Genomic DNA, 25584 nt, shown 5'->3' on the forward strand with positions numbered 1-25584 from the left:
CAGTTACCCTTATATAGTCCCTCCTCTAAGTGAGGATGAAGCCTAAAGAAAGAGAAACACGTATCAGTAATGAGTCTAAATAGTACTATAAGTACTATAAGTACTGTCTGTATTATTGTTCACCTTATGGTAGTTGAAGTGCAGGATAATCCAGTGCAAGTGTGGCAATCCAGGAAATGAAGAAAAGTGCAGCAACAGAGTCTCTCGCGGCAAAGCTGGACTTCTGGGACTTGCTGGGTGCGCGCGCGCTGTGCGCGCGCAGCTACCCTTATATAGTCCCTTCTCTAAGTGAGGATGAAGCCTTATGGTAGTTGAAGTGCAGGATAATCCAGTGCAAGAGCGGCAATCCAGGAAATGAAGAAAAGTGCAGCAGCAGATACTCCCGCGGCAAAGCGGGACTTCTGGGACTTGCTGGGTGAGCGATTCTCTTAAGGATCCGGGCAATCTGCCCATTTCCAGTGATTCGTTAAGCATTTCCAGCAGTGGTGTTAGGATATCTGTCCTATACTCTTTATAGAATTCACTGTGGAGCCTGTCTGCTCCTGGGACTTTTCCAGTTGGCAGCTCTTTAATCACGCACTATAGTTCCCCAATCGTAATGGGGGTGTCTAATTTGTCTCGGTCTTCCGTGCTTAGCCTGGGCAACGTAATCTTGGACAGTGCTTCCTGTATCTCTGCTAAATCACATCCTGAGGTTTTCTTGTATAATCGCTTATAATATTCATAAAAGCATTGATTCACGCCCCCTTGTGACTTGTACAATTCTCCAACTATTCCCACCACTTCTCTAATCGTTTCCCGTTTGTTCTTGCTTTTGCAGAGCCAAGCTAACAATCGCCCCGGTTTGTCCCCTTCCGCGTTTTGTCTCTCAATGTATCTCCTGTAACTTAGTCGCTTAGTCTATCCCAATGTTTACGGCATTACTGCTGCAGACAGACACCTCCTGTGCTTCCGCTAGGGTCCCCTCCCCTGTTTGCGCTATAGCTTCTAAACTGCCTTCCACCCCCTGTAGGTCCCGTAAAATAACATCTTGCATTCCTTTGGACTTTGATATGGCTCCTCCTCTTAGCACTACTTTAAAAGATTCCCACAGTGTACCCGCTGATGCCACACTGCCTGGGTTGTGCTGAGAATATTCCTTCACCTCCTTTCTTAGGTTTTCCCGAAACCCAGTGTCTCTTAATGCTTCTACTCTGAGTCTCCAAGTAGGAATCTTGGCTCGGGGGAGGGGAGGGAAGCCTGCCACGTGACAACCAAAGGAGCATGATCGGAGAGGACCCTAGCTTTGTATTCAGCATGTGTAATCTCTCCCAACAACTCTTCTCCTACTAACACATAATCCAACCTTGTGTAGAGATTTGTGGGAGCACTATAGTGGGAGTACACACGTTCCTGCTGATGCAGTGTTCTCCACACATCCTCCAACTTAAATGTGTGTAGCAATGTGTTCAAGGCCTTCGCCGCCGGAGCTGGGTGGATAAAATTCCCATCTGATCTGTCCATTACCAGGTTCAGCATGCAATTAAAATCCCCACCCCATACTAGCGCTCCATCTCTGTATGGGCTTATTTTAGCATATAAGGACCTGAAATACACTGCTGTGTCTTGATTCGGAGCATATGCGTTAATAACACATATTTCTCTGTTTTCGACCCTCCACCGCAGTACGATCATCCTACCATCTGTATCTATGTAGGTCTGGAGAACCTCCGTGCAAGGGTGTCTTGTCTGTCTTTGGTCAAATGCGTCTCTTGTAATAGGGCTATATTTATTTTCTGGCCTTTTAAATATACCATTACTCTATTCCTTTTGATACTTGTACTTCGCCTCTTAACACAGCCAGGTTAACGAGCCCGATACAGTTACACTTCCAGTCCAGGCAGATCCCTCAGTCTCCAAGGTGCATCACAAGGGTCCCGATTCTCCATGAGCGCTCGTTCTCTGTCTGCTCACTCCCTCACTGTAACCCGCGTAGCCTCTCATTTCGATACTCGCCGTGTATCACTGGGGACTCGCCGCCCTTCACTTCTGCCTCCGACCTCTTCTGCTTGTTTTCTGTCGGCTTCGCGCACGATTACAAGCAGCAATCAGGCTCCGGCTCCTTATCTCTGTGACCCATCTCTTTGTCCACGGCAGACCGTCATTTTGGTTCCGTAGTCGGCGAGTTGTAGTGATTATTTCTGAACTCGGTACGCACGGATCACAGTACCAATCACTTCTGGTTCACGCTGTTTGTATGCAGTACACTTTCATGCATCTGCACTCCCAAAGTTACTATTCTTAACGATCACTATGCATAGCTTCTTGTCCAAATCATATAGGATCAGCAGGAGCACCTCTGGAAACACGTCCTATCGTGGCCATGTAGCCACGCCCCTCTCTCCTTGTTCCCTTCTTGCTTCGGTGGCGGTGCGCAAGCTTCATTTTTTCCCGACGGTTTCCCACTCTCGCAATTGTTCCACTTCTTGTTATGGCTGGCCCAGGCTCCTTGATCTCTTTGCCTGGCGGCAGGGAGCAGCACACTGCAGACTTCCTCACTGTGTGGGACCAATCCCCGATACCGCCTCAAATGGGGAGAAGACCTCATCTGCGTCTTGGCACCGCAGGCTCACAATCCTCCCTCCTGTTCTGTGAGGATAACAGCAATGGATCTGAAGCCAAGCCAGGTACAGCATTCCTGTAGTGCCTTGAGGTTGTTCCCAAGTAGCCAATGAAGACATTGGGCCTCATTACGAGTCAGGCGGTAGCCCTGCCGGTGCTTCCGGTGGGTTGCCGGCGGACTCGGGACATTTTACTGGTGCCTAGTTTACCGGTGCCACCGGGACTTTACAAGTCCCTTCGGACCGGTAAGCTAGGTGACGGTAAATGTTGTTCCCCATTCCGGTGGAGTCCCATAGGACTCCACGGGAATGGGTTCACCGAAGTGCCGGCATCATTGCTAATGGTGTTGGCGCTTCCATGAAGAGTCTGCCTACCGTGGCCGCTATGCCCGGCAGGGTCAGACCTGTTAGGCGCAGCAGCCCCGGCAGGCACATTTCTAATATGCCGGTCCGGAAACAAGGGTCCAGTGAGCTTATTTGCGGACCGGCAAAGTCGTAATGAGGCCCATTGCTGTCTGGGGATATGGAGGTTGGTACATAGCACTACTAAGGGTCAGCCTATCCTCTAAGCGGGTGGGGGTCACCTTCAGTGGGATCCCGCTTGCCCATCCCCTATGGGGTCTATAGCTTAGCTGGCCCACCTCCCTAGCCCCTAAAGGGGTGGTTCCATCTTTGGGAGAGATGACAAATTCCCTGGATTTATCACAATGTGTAAAAGATCGAATACTAGCGATTGTCAGCTACAATGGAGAAGGTTGCGGGATAAAACATTGGAGGCACAGTTTAGGAAATTGAAGACATCTGTACAGATAATGGGGTCTCCCGCATCCCTGATAGCACATTTCAGAAATTTCCTATTAAAGCGGAATCATGTTTAGTGGACAACTACTAACCAGATCGAACTTCTGGTTAAATAGACGACCATAAATCTCAGGTAGAATGACTACATGGATAGACTCCCTAGTAAGGTTTTCCAGAGTGAATGTACCTTTTTGGGAGTGGTGCAAAATCTCCACACAAACACCAGAAAATCATGAAGTTTCTGCACCCTTCTGAAATGTTACGATTCTCTAGATTTCAGAGTTTGGTAGAGATGCATCCCTTACCCACAGCCCTTCCACAGATTGGAGAGACACCACTGTCTCACCCCCACATTTAGAAGAATAGAAGATGCCGAAGAAAGACATGAAAAGCCTTTTCCATCATCTTTCTCATGCCTCCACCATCCTGAGAAAGAAGGTTCCATTCTATCTTTTTAATTCTTGATAACAAAATGAGGCAGAGAGCAAAGCATGTCTCTGCATACATAAAGCACCATTCACTGTATGTAGTGTCAGTGAGGCCATTGATAATTCAGAAGAGCAGCAAGGCAACTTAATTTGCATCTCCAAAATCCAATGTCATCTGCTACTTCCTGAAGATAAAATTGGCAAGGTTGCCAAAATTCTCCCATTCTGTGTGGTGTAGCAAGCTGCAGCAGATGCTGTTTTAATAAGCCTACGGGCCTCATTAAGACCCAGGCAGCCACGGAATGAACGGTGCCGGTAAGGGACCGGCACCGTTAATTCCGGGCCGCCCTATTATGTCTGCAGCGGGTCCCGCTAAGGAACGCCTGTTAAGACCAGGCGTCCTTAGCGGGACCCGCTGGCAGACCAGGATGCTAACAACGGGCCCGTCATTAACGTGCCCGTTGTTAGCCTCCTCCCCATTCCCACTGAGGCCCTATCAGCTCAAATGGGAATGGGGATGTACCGGGTCTGTGTCCCGCAAAAGGGATTTACTGGGCCCTCCAAGGTTGGAATGGCCTGGTAAGTCCCCTTTTGCGGGACCCGGACTTGGTACCCAGTATGGGGGTAGCCACGCCGCTAAAAGCGGCATCGCTACCTCCATACTCGTAATGAGGCCCTATGTCTTTCTTCCCAGGGCCTGTATATAGAAAGGGAAGGGAAAGGCTGAGGAGGGTCAGATGCCTGTGCAGAGACCAAGCTGAACAGATTTCAGAGCACCATGTGAAGTGATAAAAGAGAGACCAAGAGATAAAAGAGAGAGGGACAGCACAAGAGTTAGAAGCTCATGTGCCCCTAGCCAGTGCTCCAGATAAGATTTTGAAGTTGGAGTATTTTACTCCCTACTTTTGAAAGTTGGGAGCAAAATAATTTTTTAGGGAGGAAAAATATAAGTCCCGCTCCCAAAGGGAGTATTTTATAAACGACTACAAATATTAAGTTGTTCATGTACATTACAAGATACATTTGACCTCTTCTGCAATTGTAGTAGTTTCTTCCTCTGGTATTACATGCACTACTGGCCCAAACACATCCATGGAGCAGTTTGCATGAAAGCAGGAGCACAAGCTCCTATGTCTGCATTTCCCATTTTTTATTGGGAGTATGTTTACTCTCTACTATTATTTTTTGGGAGTATTTGACTATTTTCAGGGAGTAAAAGTGGCTGATACACCCCTTATCTGTAGGGCTGCACCTAGCAGTACCTAATGGTGTTAGGGGTTACCAATAATATCCACTGTTGAGGGAATGATGAGTCTCCAAGAATCACTCCCCACATAGAGCAATAGACAGTGTTTAGGAGCTCCCACTGTAGAAAGAGACCAGTGTAGAGATTTTAGGGCTGGAGAGATATGGTCCCTGGGCTTGAGAGGATGAGCTCCCAGATTGAATACAGCACATGATGATGAATGAGGGTCTCTCAGGTGCACTTAGTGCATTGAAGGTTCTCTGGAGCACCTGCCCATGGAGAGGATAGGGGCATCCAGAGGCACACTGTGTATAAGAGAAGGCTTGATGGCCAGGAGCAGAGAGAAGATGGGATCACTAGAGTACCTAATACAGATTAAGAGACACTCATGAGTGTCAGTAGAGGAAGAGAGAGAACAGAGTTTCCAAGGAACACCCACTATGCAACGCACCACTTACCGGTCTGCGGATAAAGAACATTGTCATGGCTCCAACCAGGGGCATGTCCCCAATCAAGGGCTCCAAGATAATACGTAGAGTACCATGCAGCTGAGGAAGACAGAAAGGCATATACCAAAGAGATTAATGCAAAACTTCAGCCATCCGCTCACAATGACCGCCACTCAAAGGCACGTTTCTACCCACACAAGCTCAGCTCTCATGTACTTCCATTAATAGGAATCGCCACTCTTTCCTTACAGGCTTCCATTTAAAAAACATCCCACCATAAAGTTTTAAACAACCAGTCTTCCCATTGTCCGGCAACAAAGCTGATTCCCCCGGGCACTCGGTATGCAAGGCTTTTCACTTTCATTCAGGTCATTCAGCAGCAAAATCTCTCTCCATCACAAAGTACAGCACAAGTAAAATGATAAGCTAAGTGATAAAAAAGCATGATTTTTATAAACACTTATAATATATTACAAAGGATATAAAATGTACAATATATACACTTAAACATTTTCCAATGCATCAGTCACAAAACATCTGCTCTATTCACTAAGAACCTCTTATGATATTGCGTCAAACATCTGTTCAAGAGATTTGCTCATTCAGAGTCCTGTCCCTCTATCCCCACCGTAGACATTTCATCTGCAAAGCTCTACATCTACTCCACATTATATTGGTCCTAGCACTCCTCGCCGGACTCTCCACTTTTGTACACCTCCAAATGTCTCCAGTTCCCATGCAGACCACCCAGTTTTCTCCCTAACTTCCAACTTCCCAAGATTCTTTGCTGCTTTCACTCCCTTATCAAGGCTCTACTTACACCTTCACCCCTTAATATTAGCCCCATGCTCTCCATCACAAGAAGCAGAGTTCTTGATGTAATGTCTGCATCATGCAAGGCTCTCCACTTGCATCTAAGCAAGGTTTCTTGCTGACCTACCTTCAATCCTTTCAGTCCAAATGTGGCAAAAAACTTCCTAACTTCACAATTGATTTCCATATCTGAAGCGAAACTGCAAAGGACAATGAAAAGAGAAATTAATGATATGCAATAGCAATGGCTATGGAGCATTGTTGAGTGATTGCAATGGTTTCTTAGTGTTGGGGTGCTGTGAAGCATGGTGTACACATTCTAGCAGGGCAGGGTGATGTAAATGTATGTTGGCTAACTGGTGGGCAGCACAAAGGCTTTTGAGAATATTGTAGGGGCTGTTTGGTTATAGTATAGGATAACTGTCTGTAGTGTGTGGGTGTTGGAACGTTTGCAGTGGTGGGTGGTGTAGGACTGCTGCCAATAAGGAGGGACTAGCTATCTAAAATAGGCAAGGTTTAACATTCTATACCCTAGCTTCTGTTGCTCCAGGACCCTGCTATTGGCAAGAAGAGATTAACAAATACTCCCAGAGGTATTCTTTGTTCACACTATGGCATTTTCCTGAACTAAACGCCTGAATTCTGCAGTTGATGATGGGGTCGGAAGAATCTGCACAACACAAGTCAAAAAAGTCAAAGAGACCAATTTTGAAATTTCAAGACAATTACACTTTTTAAAAATAAGAATCTATAACTAGACCCTACTTTGGGCAGTATAAAACAAAAAGATCCCAAGTGTATACAAATAAACAATCACATAATTATTGCTTTAGCATTAAGTGCATTTTAGATGGCAGCTAAAGTCAATTGGCAGTTAGACCATATCTCGAAAATACCATCATACTGGTGGCTCCTCTGCATGGGCGCAGGGGAAGAGCCCTCAGTATTTTCAGAGGTAGGAAAAAGATGTACATTTTGATTCAAACCTACATCTTTCACCTAGCAAAGCTACACAGTCCGTTTAATGGAACTGCATATCTAGGCACATGTTCGATGGCCCGGCAGGCAGAAGCTGCGTCTGGTGTCTTCAGCGTACAAATGAGAAGGGTACTCCCACTCTAGGAACACTTTTTGTATGTTCTGCATGGAGCCCAACATACTCTATGAAGACAGTGCAGAGCTTTACTAGTGGAGGTCGGCGGGGCATAGTAGATCAGGCCCAGTTGACTCTCTGAGTAAGCTAGTAACATTGTGGCCCTTCCATGACTGACAGCAGATTTGGGCCAATCTGATGCCAGGGTCTGCTATCAGTCATGGACACATTTATGGGGATAATGGTGGAAGGAGGAGGGTCATATGGTGATGACTGTGGGGTGCTGCTCCACAGTAGATTCACTGTGGATCGGAGGGTTGAGGGCTGTGGGGGTTCTGGTGGTGGGCAGCAATGTTGTGGGTGGGTGTGAGTCTGGGGGTTGAGCCATTGGAGGCTGATTTGGGTTGGCCAGTGCTTTTTAAGTCGGTAAAGCCTGATCAGGATCTTGGTGGAGTTAGCCCTTTTGTGGTGTCAGAGTGGGTCCGGAAAGGGATTGGAGCCGTGCAATCGGTCCAGGTGATCAGTGGGGGGGCGATTGCTGGTTAAAGATGTGGGTGATGTGACCAGGAAAAAGGCACTGGATTTGGGTAATCTTGGGAGGCACCCTCTTTCTGTGTCAGAACAGGGTGGTGCTGTGTGTAAGCGGGTTATTAATGGGGTACCTCTCTGTGTGCATGACAAGTATATTGTGAGTTCCTTGCAGGAGTTGGGGGTTTTGAAGGTGTGGCGGTTGGGTAGGAAAGGTTCTGATGGGGGCATTACTTCTATGGCTATTCGGTTTAGGGTGTGTGAGGTGCCTGAGCATGTGTATTTGGGGTTTCAGTGCTTTAGGGTGAAGCCTTATGTTCCAGCCCCTCTTCTGTGCTAAAAGTGTCAAGAGTATGGCCATGTGGCGCTATCTTGTAGGAAGGAGAGGAGGTGTGGTAAGTGTGATGGTCCCCATGATATCAAAGATTGTGTTTCGTTGTGTACGCCGAAGTGCTGCAATTATGGTGGTGATCATGTTGCTTCCTTTAGGGGGTGTGTTACTCAGGTGGAGACCTGGAAGGTTGTGAATACAAAGGTGAGCCATAACATCAGTTATGCTGCAGCAGTTCAGAAGGTGCAGGCGTAGTGGGTGGTTGTGACGGGTAGTCCTGCTGAAGTAGTAAAGTAGGTGGAAGTGGTTAGGCCTTTGTGGGACGGTGGTGTGATTGGTGGGGTTACTATCGGAATGGTGGATTTGCTGTGTTTTATTATGACGGCTGAGTGTAAGTCAATATCGGACAGGTTGCAGGTGGTAGCGAGGGCTGGGAAAATGTATTTGAAGATTGGAAATATCACGGATAGAGATGTGCATAGGTTGATGAGTGGTGGAGACGTCTCCCATGAGAGTCAGGGGTCTGAGGTTGTGACAATGGAATGCAAGGAGTCTGTTGGCAAATGGGCATGAGTTGGAGGAGTTGTTGAGGGTGGGTGATGTTGATGTTGTGTGTGTTCAGGAGATGTGGTGAGGGAGGGTATTAATTTCCGCTTTCTGGTGAATGTGTTGTTTAGGAAGGATAGAGTGGGTGGGTCGTGGGGTTAAGGTCTGCATTTTGGTGAAGATTGGTATTCAATGTTCTGTTCTTGAGTTTGGTTGGTGAGTTGTAGATGATTGATGTGAGGTTGTTTGTGGGTGATGGTGTGTTGGTTGTTTTGAATTTTTATAATCCGTGTAGGCCTCTTGATGTAGGGGCATTGCAGTGTGCCTTGGGGCAGGGCAGCAGGTATGTTTTTTGTGGTGACTTTAATTGTCACAATATGCTGTGGAAAAGTCCTCTGACAGATGTCAATAGGGTTAGTCTTGAGGTGCTTCTTTGTTCTCTAAGTGTGTGTGGAAAGTGAGGACGGATGGGGAGATGGGGAGTGATCATGGGTCTATTTCTGTGGAGGTAGATGTCGGGTTGGTGAAGTCAACGAGTCCTGCACCAAGGGGTTGTAACTGCTGTAATTTAGTTTGGGTGAAGTTTGGAGTTTGAGGAGGGGTGTAACATTTTGATGGGGGTGGGTGATGCCCAGAGGGTGGGGGTGATGACTACTGTGGATGAGTTGGATTTGGCTCTGGTAGGCATCTTTTGGATTGTTGTGGTGGTTCTGGCCCCGGCCCAGGGTAAGCTCTTCCAGAAACCTGGGGTCCTGTGGTGGACATCGGAATGGACAGTGGCTGTTCAGTATAGGAAGAGGAAGCGGCAGAGGCTATGCGTTCTAAAGCGGTGGCGGACATTATAGTGTATAAAAAGACTAGGGCACTGGTGCAGGGGGTGATTTGGTATGATAAGCGGTGTATTGGAGGAACTTGTGTGGTACTCTCTCTGGTGAAACTTGTTTTTCACGGGTGTGGATGTGGGCGAGGTTTCGGTATATTTCTGAGCAGGCGAAGGGAGGATCTCGGATTCCGGTGATTATTGTTATGGGGTGTGATGTGGTGGATGATGGTGGTAAAGTGGAGGCACTGGGTGAGTATTTTGCGGGTATGGTCAACACAGAAAATTATTCTCTGGTGTCCAGACGGACGATGTCCGAGTTTGTGGCTGTTAATCATGGTGTGCGGAATGCTGTGGACAAATGGACGCCCTGTATGGATATGTCCTTCACTTTGAGTGAGTTGCAGGCTCCGCTGAGGAGGGGTGATGGGATTCTAGTCCAGGTGAGGATGGGGTATGTTATGTTTATTTGCAGCATTTGCCAGATGTTTGTTTGCTGGAGGAGTTGCGGCTGTTTAATGTAGTGTTGGGTAGTGGTACATTGCCTAGTATTGGAAGAGGACTGTCATTCTGCCGACACTGAAACTAGGGAAGCCAGCTGGCTTGTGTGAGTCCTATCGGGCCATTATTTTGACTTCTGTTTTGTGTAAGGTGATGGAAAAAATGGTGTGTGGCCGCTTGGTGCACTTTTTGGAGTCGGAGCAGTAGTTGAGTATGTTTCAGCATGGGTTCCGTAAATTTAGTTGCGTTGGCGACAGATGTAGAAGAGGCCTTGTCCTGTGGGGAGATGATGGGTGCGATCTTTGTTGTTATGGAGAAGGCGTACAATATGGTATGGAGGGATGGGTGTTAAGGGGAAAATTTATTCTTGGGTTAAGGATTTTCTAGGGAATAGGGTGTTTGGGTTCGTGTTGGGGATGTGTTGTCCTGGGAGTTTCTGATGGAGAATGGGATGCCACATGGTAGTGTTGTCAGCTCTATATTGTTTATATTATTGTGGTGGTGGATGGCCTTATAGAGAAGGTTCAGGAGTGTGGTTGTCAGGTGGGATTTGATGTAGAAGATGGTGTGATTTGGTTTAGGGGTAAGGTGGATGGAGTGATTCAAGGAAGGTTGCAGGAGGCTTTTGAAGTAATGGAAGCATGTTGTCAGAATTGGGGTGTTTTGGTGTCCTCCTCCAAAACTGTGTGTATGCTATTTAACAGGTGACATTATGGTGTCGTTTGGAACTTAAGATGAGCGGGCTGTGTTTGTCTGGGTGTCGGATTTTCGGTATCTTGGTGTGCTCTTGGATGAGCGCCTGTCTTGGAAGTTACAAGTGGAGAGGACGGTGGGAGAGTGTAAATGGCGGCTTAATTTGTTGAAGGCGGTGTCGGGTCAGGGGTGGGGTGGAGGGCAGAGGAGTATGAGGATGTTGTATGTGGGGTTGGTCAGGAGTGTGCTGGGGTTTGGAGTTCAGCTGCAGAGCGGTTAAGGTCAGGCTCAGCTGGGTGTGTTGGATGGTGTATAGGCAAGGGCAAGGAGGATTGTGGGTGGGACAGTTCGGTCATCCCCCACGGAGGCTGTGAAAGTGTTGGCAGGGATGTTGCCACTGGATTTCAGAAGGGAGGACCTGAGTGCTAGATATTGGTTGAGATGCAAGTCCCTCAGTGCGTGGTATCCGGTGAAGAAGTGCCTGGTGGTTAACTGGCTGCATGCCTATAAGAGTGGGAGCTGGGAGAGGAAAGGGGATGCTTTTGGGTTCCATGCAGACAGATTGGTGAAACAATTGGGGATGGAGGAGTTGTGTATAATGAAAGATGTGGATAGGGTTGTGGTGCCTTTTTGGACACTGCATGATCAAACTATCTGTTTAGATTTGGCAAAGGTGGTGGTCAAGAAGAGTGGTGATCGGGGGTGATTAAGACTCTGGCGGTACAGTTTGTGGGGGGGGGAATTGGTGCCCAGGTGTATATGGATGGCTCCAGGGATCCGAAGAGGAACAGGGTTGGTATGGCCTTGTATTTTTGGGCGGAAGAGAAGTTTTGATGGCTTGGTTGTCGGGTGATGTATCTGTACGCATGGCGGAGTTGATGGCTGTTAATATGGCAGTGCTTTGGATTATAGGGAAGTAGTTGGCTAGGGTGGTGGTGTTTGTGGATTCGATGAGTATGTTGTTGGATATCAAGGAGGGGAATGGTGCTGGGGGATATCGTTATGCTCATTAGAAAGCGGTTAGAGGAGTGTGTTGTGGGGGGTACTGTCATGGAGTTGGCTTGGGTCCCCAGTCATTGTGGGGTTTTGCGTAACATATTGGTGGACAGGGTTGCGTATGGGCCTATGCTGAGGGGGGGAGGTAGATGTAGAAGTCCCCTTGAGTGAAGCAGAGGTACAGGTGGTGATGTGTGGCAGGATTAAGGATATGTGGCAAGATCAGTGGGATCTGAGTTCGAAGGGGCGGCAGTTTTATGCAGTGTGCAGGGAGGTGTGGGTTTGGGCGTTTTGCGGGGGTGTAGAGTTGGCATGAAGGGAGGAAACGATCTTGAATCACCTTAGGGTGGGTCATGCAGGGTGGAAGTGTATGATGGGTCGAGTTGCCTCGGCAGCGTGTGAGGCTTGTGGTTGCCTGGAGACTGTGACTCACTGTATGTTGGATTGTGTGAGGTTTCGTGTTCAGAGTTAATTTGCTCAGAATTTGGATGAGTGGCACGTCGGTGGTTCTAAGGGGGGTAAATGATTTGTTTCCATTAGAAAGGAGGGGTAGAGGATAAACAGAGTAGGTTCCTTCTTCAGTTTGCACGGGAGACTTGGAAGTGGGAGGAGATTTAGTGGTGATGGTTGGCTGATTGGTGCATATTTTGGCGAGCATCATCTAGTTAGATGGAAATCGCTGGCTCCAGATTTCTGGTGTCAACGCAACAAGAAGAATACATTGAATGTGTACTGGGCAGGAATGAGGCTGCTGGGACTTCCACAGCATTGATTTTGTTTCTGACTCCAGCCTGGAAAGCGTGTGCAAGGAGAGGAGGATCGACTCGACTGGAGCAGGAGGCTACTTGCTGTCATGAATGATCAACCACAAAAACAGAACAGGCCGACCATGAGGCGAGCCAGACACGTTTGGTTTTTGTGGCAGTTACTGCAGAGTCTGCCTCCCTCAGTCAGACCAATCGTAGAAGGAGATCGAGTGTGGTGGAGGTTAAGTCATCTTGGCCCGGGTGCTGACAACCATGGTGAGGGGCATGGGGAAAGGCCCAGTAAAAGCATAAAGCTGGGATTGTAGCCCTCCTCCTGTGGACTCTCTGGGACCCCATGATATGCTCAGATATGCTGCATTTTTCAACAGAATGTGTTTTAGCAATAAATAAATGCTTTTACCAAATATCTACTGCTGGAAAACACTCTGTTGACAAAATCTGCTGAAGCGTCCACCTGGACACGGGGAGGGAGACTGTAAAATAATTCGAAAAACCCAGCAATGAGAACTAGGCAATAAAAACGCATACGTAATTGTATTAAGGAAAACATGCTACAGTTATTTTAACTGGGGAGATGTCAGAGAAGGGGGATGTATTTTTTATTTAATGTGACATGGTTAAACAAATAACATTACACATATGAAAGAATTAAATAGAAACAACATTACCACACAAACTAAAGAGCGTCCAAACACATTATAAAATTCCAATCACTATAGATGTAAACGCATTATAAGAATAATGTGTCTTAGTTAAATATATCATTAAAATATATTCTATAACAGCAATTATTGGAGAACGGTAACAAAGGAGAAAGAGTCTCAAGGACCTTTGAAGGTACCGGAACTTAAAGATAACAGCGAAACGTTTACAATGTCACTGGAAAGGGTTTTATGGATTAACGATAAACTCATCTTGAAGAGGGCTAACATCAAATGAACAGCGGCATGACACGGTAGTAATGTACTTCTCGGCAAGAGGGGTAAAGGGCATCCTCGAAAAGGAAGGGCATAAATTACTACTGTTAGGTTATTCATTGGAAGAATTACAACACAAACACCTGGCGACAACAAACATTCAAGAACGTGGCAATACTATCACAACACGGCAGGAGAAAAGCAAAAGTACTGGCAACAGACTGGGTGTAGCCCAACATGAGGAGGAACCTTATATGGGTGCCCTGGGGCAAAAAAAATCAACTTCCCATCGTATTGTGCTGGAGAATGAAGGTGGTAAGAGGGAATAGCACAATCCTCGTACTCAAACATCGAGCATAGAACAAGAAAAAGACTGGAGTTGGCTAGCAGGAGCTCTAGCCTCAAGATCATAATGCTCAAAGTACTTGGAGGAAACAACTAGGAAGGGAACTATATTTGGCTGTTGGAATACAAGGGGGTGTGCACACCTTTTTGGTAAGGGAGATGTAAGCTTTGAAAATTACGATATACTGTGCTTACAGGAAAAATGGCTCAGGGAAGCCCCAATACTAGAAGGTTTCCAAATACATTTGAACCCTGCACACAAGGGAGTAGGGGGCGGCCAATGGCAGGGTTGCTTACTGCTATTAAGAGAACTAGCGGATGGACAGTAGTATCCTTGTCAAACTTAAGCCCTCTGTCGCAGTTCATAACACTAAATGATAATACACAGAAAGATCGTAATTCTTGGACCCTTTTGATTTCCAATTTATATTGGAACCACACATCGCCTATGGTGAAAAACTTCATGGAAATGGTCACAGCACAGATCGATGATGCAAGCGTTGTCTGGAATAATCTTGACATCTTAATTTGCGGAGAATTAAATATCGAATGCTTTAACCAGGAGTTAGTGCTCATAAAAGATCTTTTGTGCACATGTGTCCCCAGTATACAGAAAGGACTTCTCTGGAGGGAAGAATTAAAAAGGAGAAGAACAAGTTACTTACCAACTGGTAACGTTCTTTCGATTGGATGTTCCTCCAACGTTTCCTCATCTTTGATGTATCCCATCAGCTTCAGCTGCTTCGGAAAACATTTTCGGCAGAGGGCGCCGTGCGTCGATGTCGTCGAGTCGATGGTCCCTCAAAGGCCTCCGTCGAGGGTGACGTCATCGGGTGTATAAGTAGCACGCGCAGCGCCCATTGGTCTCAGTTCTGTTTTTCCCTCTTTCATTATCGATTTTCCACTGTGCAGACTGTGCCGGTAGACAGGTATTTTGCCTTGCGAGAGTTGGAGTGGCAACAGCCTGGGAAAAATCTACAGAGGGGTAGGTTGGGAGGGCGATGAGGAATACGTTGGAGGAACATCCTATCGAAAGAACGTTACATGTTGGAAAGTAACTTGTTCTTCGAGTGAATTGTGTCCTCCAACGTATTCCTCATCTTTGATAGACTCCCAAACCAGTAAGAATAATTCTTATGGAGGAGGGATTAGATTATTTTTTTTTCTTTTATATTTTCAGATGGCTGAGTATAGGACTGCTCTACCAAAATTTAGCTCCTTAGATTGGGAAGCATCTAGGTTGTAGAATTTAGAAAAAGTATGTGAAGTACTTCACAAATGGACTTTATAGGAACACCTCTTTCCAGGGCTGTAGACGAAGCGATGTCCCTGGTGGAATAAGCCCTTAAACCTTCTGGTGGGTCTTTTCCCACCAGTCTATAGCATTCCAAAATGCAAAGCACAATGCAGCGTGATATTGTCTGTTTTGTTACTGTTGACCCAATCTTTTACCTGTGTAGCCAATAAACAGTTGGTTGTCCAATCTAAGCCTAGAAAGCCTACAGATATAAAAGCTTAAAGCTCTTTTTGGATCCAACCTGTGTAATCTTTCCTCCTCCTTACTAGGATGGGGTGGATGATAGAATGCCTGTAATACAATTTTTTGATTTAAGTGAAACTCATATTCCACTTTTGGTAAAAATGAGGGTTTATCCTTCAACACAAACTCTGTCCTTATGAAACACAGTATAGGGTGGCCTGTTAGGCAGAAACCTGTGCAGTTCCCTTAGGGACCACTGCAAAAAATGTAAGACTACAGGTGTTTGGCAGTAAACCCATTAGCAGTCTGTACCACACAGATTCACTTGGTAGCTGTGGCTGAACAGTCAGACTTCCCTCAAGAAGAGATAGGCAGTATGTACAGTATACACAATAGGTACAGATATACAGTAGCACAAGCAAACACTGACCAGAGCTTTGGTGTAAAAGTATATAATTATTTATTTAAAGACACAGTTGTAGATTACACTAGCAAAAAGAGGTAAGTAAATTCAGCACGCAGTCACTATCATATATATACAACCCTATTCACTTATTAGACAAGTCTTAGTGAGAAACACCACTTATTTTCAGACAGAGGTGAGCGCTTAACATAAGATGGCACTCTAATAAATTATAAAGAAAGGGAGGGAAAAAGGCAGAGTTAAGGAAGCACACACGTTTCAAAACATTTAAAAGAACCACAGTAAGGCAGGATAGGCAGGGTTCTACTGGAGAGCAAGGAGGTCAATTGCAAGGCCCACTCTTGGAGAGAGCAAGCAGAAGTGGTCCAAGTTCACACAGTGGGGTTATGCCCAAAGAGTCTTGTAGAGAGTTCGCACAAAAAGGATGAAATTAAAGTCAGGAAAAGTTAGCTGGGTTGTCCCAGGCTAACCCAGGTTAGAAGTCGAGGCTTTACTGTCACCCCGAACGATCTGTCGCAAGGGAAGCCAGGCGTGACACAGTACCTTATGTGTGAAGGAAGCTCCAGCGGGGGCAGTTGTTCCTGGCAGCAGGTGCAAGTCAGTGTTTCGTCCAGAGGAAGAGGAGGTCTCGCCGTGGAGGAACTATGAAGGTCGTTGCACTGCCAGGGAAGAAACCAGCCGGTTAAAAGGTACTACCCTTCTCTTCGCGATAGTGGTAAACCGTGGTATTCCGGTTGCCGGGGTGCTTGGCACAGGCAAGGTGGCCACAAGATGCTCCAGGAAGGTGAAAAGAAGGCAAAACTGGTTATCCCCACCAGCCAAAGGAAGAAGACTCTCCGGACTGGAGATCTCCTCTGTCGTCGGGAAAAGTGGTGAGACGGTTCAGCAGGGCTCCACCGGTGGTGTCGTCGTTGCAGGTCGGCTCAGCTGCTCCCTCCTCAGATTCTTAGTTCCTGTGGTGACTTCTGAAGTTCCAGTCCCCAAAGCCCTGCTTTTATGCAGCACACCCTCATTCACTCAGCCTAGCTGTCAATCAAACATGCTAAGTGGTGAGCATGCCGGCTCACCACTTGGGCCAATCACACAAGAGTGCGACTTGAGTTACCAAGGTAACTCAGTCCAGGGTGCCTAAACCCCCTCCCACACCTCCTGTGGTACCCAGACAGAGTGGCACCACTTTTGGAGGCTTCTGTGGAGAAGCCCGTCAAAAAGTGGAACAAAGGGCTCGACTTGGGTTGGAGTCACAGTAGAGAACACAAACTCCATTTTAGAATCGAGTTCTGGCAAAAAATACCAACCGGGGAATTAATATTAAATAAATAAACCCAGCGTATGTTCGAGGCTATAAGAATTAAATAATTAAAGTTGGTAGTCTCGAACAATGGGAAAATCCCATAGAGATATATTCGCGGTCGAATATAAAAAGTAGTATCCACTGCCACCAGTCAAAACTCGATCAGGGAGGACGGAGACGTGCCCCCTCGAACAACAGACCCCGGGGCAATCGAATTGCCCCGACCAGTACGTCCACAATATGATGGTTTGTACTGGTTTCTGTTCATAATTTGGGACTAGTAAAGCCAATGGTAACTTTACATGCCCTGGGAGACAGTAGGGTGCTGTGTAACCCACATCAATAACACATGAGACCCTATGGAGTAAAAGACCCCATAGCCCATAAAAGACATTGAAAGATAAAGGAACACCTCAAATCATGTCTAAGAGTGGGAATAAAAGAGTCTCACTCTTAGCAGGAGAAACAATAAACCCCAAAAAATCCAGCAAAGCTGCTGGGGGACTCATTAGGTTTGGGAAATTAGCCTTTTCAGAGAATTCTCCCTAACATGGCCCAGAAGACAGTGCCTGCAATTCGCTCAGTCTTCTTGCAGATGTTCAAGCAACTAGGAAAGCAGTTTTCCATGTTAGTAATCTTAATGGACACGTGTGCAAAGGCTCAAAATGACCAAATTGAGATCCCAAATCGGGACTTGAAATGGGTGAGGAGGAAACACATTAGTAAGTCCTTTTAAGAATTGTACAATCAAAGGAATTTTGAAATAGGAGCAATCTTCCGACGAGCTTTTGAAGATGGAAAGCGCCCCAAGATAACCTTTAATGGTTCCAGCATTCAGACCTCTATGTGCTAGGGTCAGAAGAAAAGATAGTACTTCCGGAATAGAACATACAAAAGGATCGACATTCTTTTCTCTGCACCATTTGCAAAACTTTTTCCAACGGCAACGGTATAGAGACTTTGTTGCTGGCCTTCTTGCCAAAAGCAACACCTCCATAACGTCATCTGGAAGGTTCCAATCCCTGTATCTCAGCCTTTCAGATACCAAGCATGAAGGTTGAGCGTTTTGACCTCTGGGTGGAGAACCTTACCCTCCATTTGAGAAAGAAGGTTCTCTCTCTGAGGAAGACGTACTGGAAGACCGATGGACATGTCTAGAAGGTCCGGGTACCACGTTCTCCTGGCCCAATCCGGAGCAATTAGGATCATGCGGCTCCCGAACCGTCTCAGTCTCCTGATGACCTGAGGAATGACGGGAATCGGAGGGAACGCATACAATAGTGGGAATTTCCACTCCACCACGAACGCGTCCCCCAGTGTTCCTCTCGGGGGAAATTCCCTTGAGCAATACCTTTCGCACTTTCGGTTGATACCGGTCGCAAATAGGTCTACCTGAGGGGTTCCCCAACGGGCGAAGATCTCTAGGATGACTTCTTGAGCCAGTTCCCATTCGTGGGCCACTGTGCTCCGCCTGCTCAGAGCATTTGCCGTCATATTCTCTTCCCCGGCTAGGTGAACTGCCGTTAAAGAGATTCCTTCTTGAATTGCCCAATACCAGAGCTGCATTGCCTCTCTGCACAGAGGTAGTGACCCTACACCTGCTCTTTTGTTTAGATAATGCATGGCCACTGTGTTGTCCGTCATTATCAGGACATTCTTCCCTCTGACAGATGGCAGGAAAGCCTTCAGCGCTAGTCTGATTGCTCTCAGCTCCAGGAGGTTGATATGTAGTTTGGACTCCGATGGAGACCAAAGACCGCTGATTGTCAGATCGTTGGCATGAGCTCCCCACCCCTTGAGTGAGACGTCCGTCACTACTGTAATCTCCGGCCATGGTTGCCAAAAGGGTTCTCCTTTCAGAATATTCTCTGAACAAGTCCACCATAGAAGATCCTGACGAACCTTGTTCGGAATCTGGAGAAGATCCGTCATTCGACCTGAGAACTGGGACCATTGAGTCTTTAGAGCCCATTGAAGGGATCTCATTCTCAGGCGTGCCTCTGGCACCAGAAAAATGCAGGATGCCATGAGGCCGAGCAACCTGAAGAAGTCGTAAGCCTGAAGATTTTGGGCGTTTTGGAATTTGGAAACCATCTGAAGAATGTCTTGAGCCCTCGACCTGTGAGGCAAGCTCTTTCCCAGGGATGTGTCTAACACAGCTCCTATATATTGGAGCCTTTGAGAAGGTGTCATTTGTGACTTCTTGAAATTGAGGGAGAAGCCCAGACTGTGGAGGAAGTGGCAGGTGACTTTCAGGTGATCCAGTGCCTGTTCGGCAGATCGTGCTCTGATCAACCAATCGCCCAGATAGGGGTAGACATGAATCCCCCCTCTCCTGAGGTGTGCTGCCACTACTACCATCAATTTGGTGAAGACCCTCGGGGCGGAGGTCAATCCGAATGGAAGGACTCGAAACTGATAATGTGAGTCGCCAACCACGAACCTCAGGTATTTTCTGTGCTTGAGATGAATCGGCACATGAAAATAAGCATCCTCGAGGTCCAATGACACCAACCAGTCCTGAATCTGAAGGGACTGAAGGATCTGAGAAAGAGTGACCATCTTGAACTTGTCCTTCCTGTGGAACTTGTTCAAGTTTTTTAAGTCCAGGATGGGTCTCAGTCCTCCGTCCTTTTTGGGGATCAGAAAATATGGGGAGTACCATCCCATGTTCCTCTCCGCTGCAGGTACCGGTTCTATAGCACCTTTCTCCAGCAGGGTTAGAACTTCCTGCTGTAGGAGCAGGTCCGAAAACTTCAAAGGGTGTCTCCCTGGTGGATTGCTTTGAGGTTGCATTAGAAAAGGAAGACAGTAACCTTGGGCTATTATTTCTAGAGCTCAAACATCTGAAGTAATGGCTCACCTTTCTTGCAGATGCTGTGACAGCCTGCCTCCTACAGGTGGTTTGTGATGCAAGTCCTCAAAGTGGTTTTGTGGTGGTTGCTGCAGCCGCTGATGGCAAAGAGGCTGTAGCTGGAGCTGGCTTTGCATGTTTTGCTCGTCCACCGCGAGTGGCCTTTCTTTGGCCCCTTTGACTGGCCGTTCCTCTCGTTCTTCCATATAACGATAGGATAGTCCCCTCCAAGATTGATTTGTCGCACGAAAGGGCTGAGGTTGCCTGATAGCAGCTCCCAATGACATGGCAGCTGCCTTTGAGGTCTGCAACCTCTCAAGGCTCTCATCAGCCTTGCTGCCAAAAAGGTGAGACCCGTCAAAGGACATGTTCAGAAGACGGTTCTGTACGTCTGGTGCAAAACCAGACTTCCGTAACCATGCAAATCTACGCATTACTGTGCTAGTAGCCATGGACCTGCTCACACTATCAACAGTGTCCAAACCAGATTCAAGTGATTCCTGCATAGCTTCCTTTCCATCTCTAACAATGGTTAGGAATCCTTCCCTTTCTTCCCTTTCTGGTATGTGCCCCGACGCCATTGCAATGCACTCCCAAAGAGTGTACGAAAACTTTGCCAAGGCACAAGTGGAGTTGGCTGATTTTAATGCCATGCTCCCAGCTGAAAATACCTTCCGTGCCCAGCCATCCACACACTTATCGTCCCTGTCTGGAGGGATAGACGGGTATGCACGTTTGTTAGAAGCTGTGGCTGCCTGTATGACCAAACTTTCAGTAGTGGGATGTTTAGACAGATAGCCGGGGTCGCTACTGGCAGGGCGGTATTTTGAAGTAAGGGATTTATTCACTGGAGGAATAGAATCCGGCATATCCCAATTTTTGGCCACCCTATTTTGTAAGGTCACATGAAAAAGCAAAATTGGGTCTTCAGTAGGACCATGGTCCAGTATGTCTGTAAGATCATCTTGAACAAATTGGGCTGTAGGCCTGGCCCAGCCCAAATAATCTACTACCTTAGTCATTAACTAACGGTATGATGGGTTGGCATGTTCACCTGGCTCTGGTCTACCAAATTCATTTTCTGGGGATGTATCAATACCACTTGCATTGTGTAATGATTCAACCAAATCCTTCATCCTGCTTTCCTCTGAAATCAGGCATTCAGGAACATTTGGAGTACCAAACTCAAGCCCAAAAGGTACATTTTCCTCATCGGATCTTTCTTGTTCCTCAAAAATTGAGGTCAAAGATTTGAAAAACTACTTCCTAGGCAGAGGCTTGAAAACCTTCTCTGGAGGAGGTAGAGGAGGAGTGCTAATGGGTCCTGAATGCAACCCAGGTGTTTTAGCCTTTTCTTTCTCTCTTCCTAGCTGATCTTGTTGAGCTGGAAGTTTCGGCGTTGAGGGCTTCGACGTCGACAAAGGCGTCGATAACGTCGACGTAGTACCCGACTTCGACGGCATCGGCTTCGAGGGCGTTGAGGCACTCTTCGAAGACTTGCCCTTCGAGGTATGTTCAGTCTCAGACGGCATCGGTGACCTCGAGCGGTCGACTCGACTGATCTTTTTCGCTCGACGTCCTAGAAGGTTCTCTATCCTTCCTCCTTCGATCACCCGGGCTCGAGGGCACGCGAGTGTCGGAGCGATAACGCTCGCGGCCAGCTTCCGAGGAAGGCGCGGACCGAGGCATCGCTTTTCGAACACCTCCATCATTTTTACTCTAAATGCTTCCCATTCCTCGGATGATGAATGTTTTGTGGGACATTTCATCCTTTTTGGGGATTTGTCCAAAGACGAAGTGGAGGGGGATCTGTGGCGTTGTTTCTTCGATTTTTTCATCGCTTCGGGACCTAGACCGATGCCTTTCGCGTCGAGGAGATTTCTCCTCATGGGACTTCGACTCGACGCTAGAAGCTTTTCGGTCATATTTACGACCTACCTGCAGTTTTCCCCTCCTCTTCTCGTAGGGTTTCCCCGTCATCGCTTGACACTTCGTACAGGCCTCCATGTCATGGCCTTCTCCAAGTCACTATAAGCACTCTCGGTGCGGATCGGTAATCGACATTTTTGAGCCGCACGATTTGCATTTTTTGAAACCCGATTTCGAGGTTGTGGTCGGCGTCGATGACGAAGACATATTTCCTTATTTATTCTTTCTTCACAGAACTCGAGGCGCGCCGAGTCTCCGAAGCAACGTACACTGCGGAAAAACGGAACCGAGGCCAACGGGCCCCGCGTGTGCTACTTATACACCCGATGACGTCACCCTCGACAGAGGCCTTCCAGGGACCATCGACTCGAAGACATCGACGCACGGCGCCCTGTGCCGAAAATGTTTTCCGAAGCAGCTGAAGCTGATGGGATACATCAAAGATGAGGAATACGTTGGATGACACAATCCACTCGAAACATCAGCCTTATTAATGGACATTAATTATTAAAACCTGTAAAAGAGGAAATCAGTCTAACATCCTGGATTACCTGTTTTTAACAGATAACCTTGAAGAGAAACTGGAAGGTTTGGAGGTTATAGTCACCAAATTCAGTGACCACAACATACAGAAGTTAAAAGGAAGTTCTTGGACTAATGGGAAGACTCCTCACGTACCGCACTCGATGGGTCCCATTATTGGGATAACGCCGGGTGGAAATTGATTACGAATTCTCAGAGTAGAGGTGAATGCTTTAACTGAAGCTCTGACATTTAGTCCAACGAACAAGGACAATTCCAGATCTCTAGCAATCCTCCAGTACCCACTCTCATTAATGGGCTTCAGAGCGAAAGATAGTTCGGGACCAAGGAAAGGTTTTGCTGCCATTCATACATTCGATAAGGAAGTGGCATTAAGAAAAAAAACAAAGAATTTGCTACAATCCAACAAGTCAAACAATTGAGGCAGAGAGAATGGGGAACCAGACATATAAAAACTGGACACAAATCAGACACAAATTTCCAATACTCCCGATTCCTTCGAAGTCGCCCTCTGGAATACCAGATTGATCTGCAACAAAACCACTGCTGTCCATGACCTGTTCTTGCACCTCAACCTCCAATTTCTCTGCATCAGGAAACATGGATCCCTCCCCATAACACCTCTGTTCCTGCATCCCTCACCTTGTCTTCATCCTCTTTCGAGCATGTCCCTCGCCCCTCTGGCCGTGGAGGCAGTTTAGGCCTTCTCTTTCGTTCTCAATTTACCTCCTCTCCCTCTCCTACTTCTCTACCCACTTTTCCTTCCTTTGAATTCATGTATAAAATCTTTAATTCTCCCCATGCTATACCATTCTTCATCATATATCACCCTCCTGGCCCGGTTGGCTCATTCTACGAGGACATTGACCATCTTCTCAGCCTTGTCGCCCTCAGCCCCACCCCTCTAATCGTACTTGCCGATTTCAATCTACATCTCTCTACCAACCCCCCTCCTCTCCTCTACTGTCCATCCTTGATTCCTACCTTCTCACTCCTCTCCCTTCCCCTCCTACTCACCAATCTGGCTCTTCCATTGACCTCATCGTTACCTTTTCCTTCTCCGCTTCTCCTATTTCTTCTCTACCTACCTATCTTTCTGACCACTCCTTACTCTCCTTCGCCCTTACTCCCCCACCCCCTCGTCCCCCTCCACTCCCTCTTACACCCCCTTCTTCCTACGTGACCTACGTAACTTCAACCCTTCTCTCTTCCTCACTTCCTGCTCTTCTTCCCTCCCCCCTCTCCTCTCTTTCAGCCACTGAAGCATCCTCCATCTTAACTTCCTCCCTCACCTCTACTCTAGATCTTCTTTACCCTCTCACCTCGTTCCGCCCTTCTCACCGACCTGCTCAACCATGGCTCTCAGCTCATCTTTTCTCCATGCGGCGCCTTCTTAGGTGCCTTGAACGTTCCTGGCTCAAACACCCCACCCCCTCCAACCAATCTGCATACTTCTACTATCACTCCCTCTATGACTCTTGTCTCAACTCCACTAAGCACACTTATTTCTCCGACTGCACTTCATTCTCAGTCCTCTCATCCTCGCCGTATCTTTCAAACCTTAATTCGACTTCTCTCTCCTCCTAACCCCGATCATTCTATTGTCTCTCCTCTCTCTGCCTCTGATTTTGCCACCTTCTTTTCCAACAAAGTCCTCAATCTCCGACAAACTATCCTCTCCTCCCCTTCATATTCCCCTCCTCCTCCCCACCTCCCCCTCGCTTCTCCATGTCCACTTTTACCCCTATCACTCAGTCTGAAGTTACCCTCCTCCTTTCTAAAACCCATCCCACTGCATCTAGTGATCCCATTCATACCTCCCTCATCCCTAACATCTACCCCCTCTTAATATCCTATCTCACCTCCTTTTTCAACATCTGTCTCTCCGCATCCACCTTCCCCACTCCTTTTAAACATGCTACTATCATCCCCATTCTCGAAAAAACCTTCTGCTAATCCCCATGTTGCTTCCTTTTTTTTTATTGTGTTTGGTTCAAAAAAGAAATTACATTAGTCAACCAATAAAATTAAACATTCACAGAAGTGGGGAAAATAAACCGAATAAGGAAAAGTAAAAAGAAATAAAAATTAATAACCATTGACAGACAAGAGCTTCAATAAAATAAGTCCATTCTCCCCACTTCTTAAAACCCAACGTGGGACAATTACTCCCGACTCCTGTGTTCACGAATTGCTTTCCAATCAGTAAAGGAATACATTTGTTTTTTACCCAACACTCAACAAAAAAGTTCACATAAACTATTTTTCCTTAGTGTCAGTCGCCATAACCCTATACCCCTCATACCGTATCCAGGACATTTCTCATCAGAACTAATTTAACAGGTTCAGTTTTCCCAATATTTCACCAACTGTTGCGGTTAACTGAATTTCATGGCCTGCAATCATTCTTTCCCAGAGATGTTCTGAAATAAGACCATACTCCTTAAGCGTGAATCTTCTTAATTTCGCTAACCTCAAGTCCCTTCACACTCCATTAGGATGTGTTGCAGTGATTGGAGTCTTGGGTTGGTACATATTTTACATAATTTGATTGCAAATTCTTCTTGATTTGTTATTGCCAAGACTTCCCCAGTGGGGACCAGGTTCAGTCTCACCCACAAAAAGTTGGATCTTATTCTGGGGTCAGTGTATTTTGCTAAATAACGGGGAAGGTGGCCTACATTTTTTTCTGCAGTGAGAAACGCATTGCATGGCTTAGAGCATCTCACCAAAGAAATAGTTTTAATCCAATCTAACCTCTCCAGATCACGTTTTACCTTAAGAGGGTTGGTAATCAGAGTTTCAAGATCTACATCTACTCTGTCTAGTATGTTTTTTACTTTTAAGTCAAACCCTTTCAAGATCCTAGACTTTGAGCCTTTCAGATGGACTCTGACATCTTCATAGAATGAACCTGGTTTAGGGGACATTGGGCCTCATTACGACTCTGGCGGTAAGTTACCGCCAGGGCCGTGACTTTATCGCCATGGCGCAAACTACGTTTACGCCATGGCGGTAAGGGGATTTACCGCCCCATTCCGACCTTGGCGGGGCGGTAAATCCCCAATCCCCATTTACCCTTCCCCATTCCCATTTTTGCCCCATAGGGCATAATGGGAGTGGGGAAGGCGTTAATTACGCCACCGTAAATTACGGTGGCGTAATTAACACCAAGTTCCCTTACCG

General features: G+C 46.8%; 1 protein-coding gene across 1 annotated transcript in view; it reads right to left on the bottom strand.

Moving 5' to 3' along the window:
* ESYT1 (extended synaptotagmin 1) overlaps positions 1-25584 on the bottom strand; it is a 1383482-nt gene that overhangs the window by 999235 nt on the left and 358663 nt on the right. Inside the window, exons 5-6 of the mRNA XM_069653762.1 lie at positions 6465-6537; positions 5534-5623 (exon numbers count right to left, since the gene is read on the bottom strand). Of these exons, the coding sequence (XP_069509863.1) occupies positions 5534-5623; positions 6465-6537 (163 nt within the window). The remainder of the gene's footprint in view (positions 1-5533; positions 5624-6464; positions 6538-25584) is intronic.

This window comes from Ambystoma mexicanum, chromosome 3q (assembly GCF_040938575.1).
Source record: "Ambystoma mexicanum isolate Mex_15411 chromosome 3q, UKY_AmexF1_1, whole genome shotgun sequence".
NCBI classification, from domain to species: Eukaryota; Metazoa; Chordata; class Amphibia; order Caudata; family Ambystomatidae; genus Ambystoma; species Ambystoma mexicanum.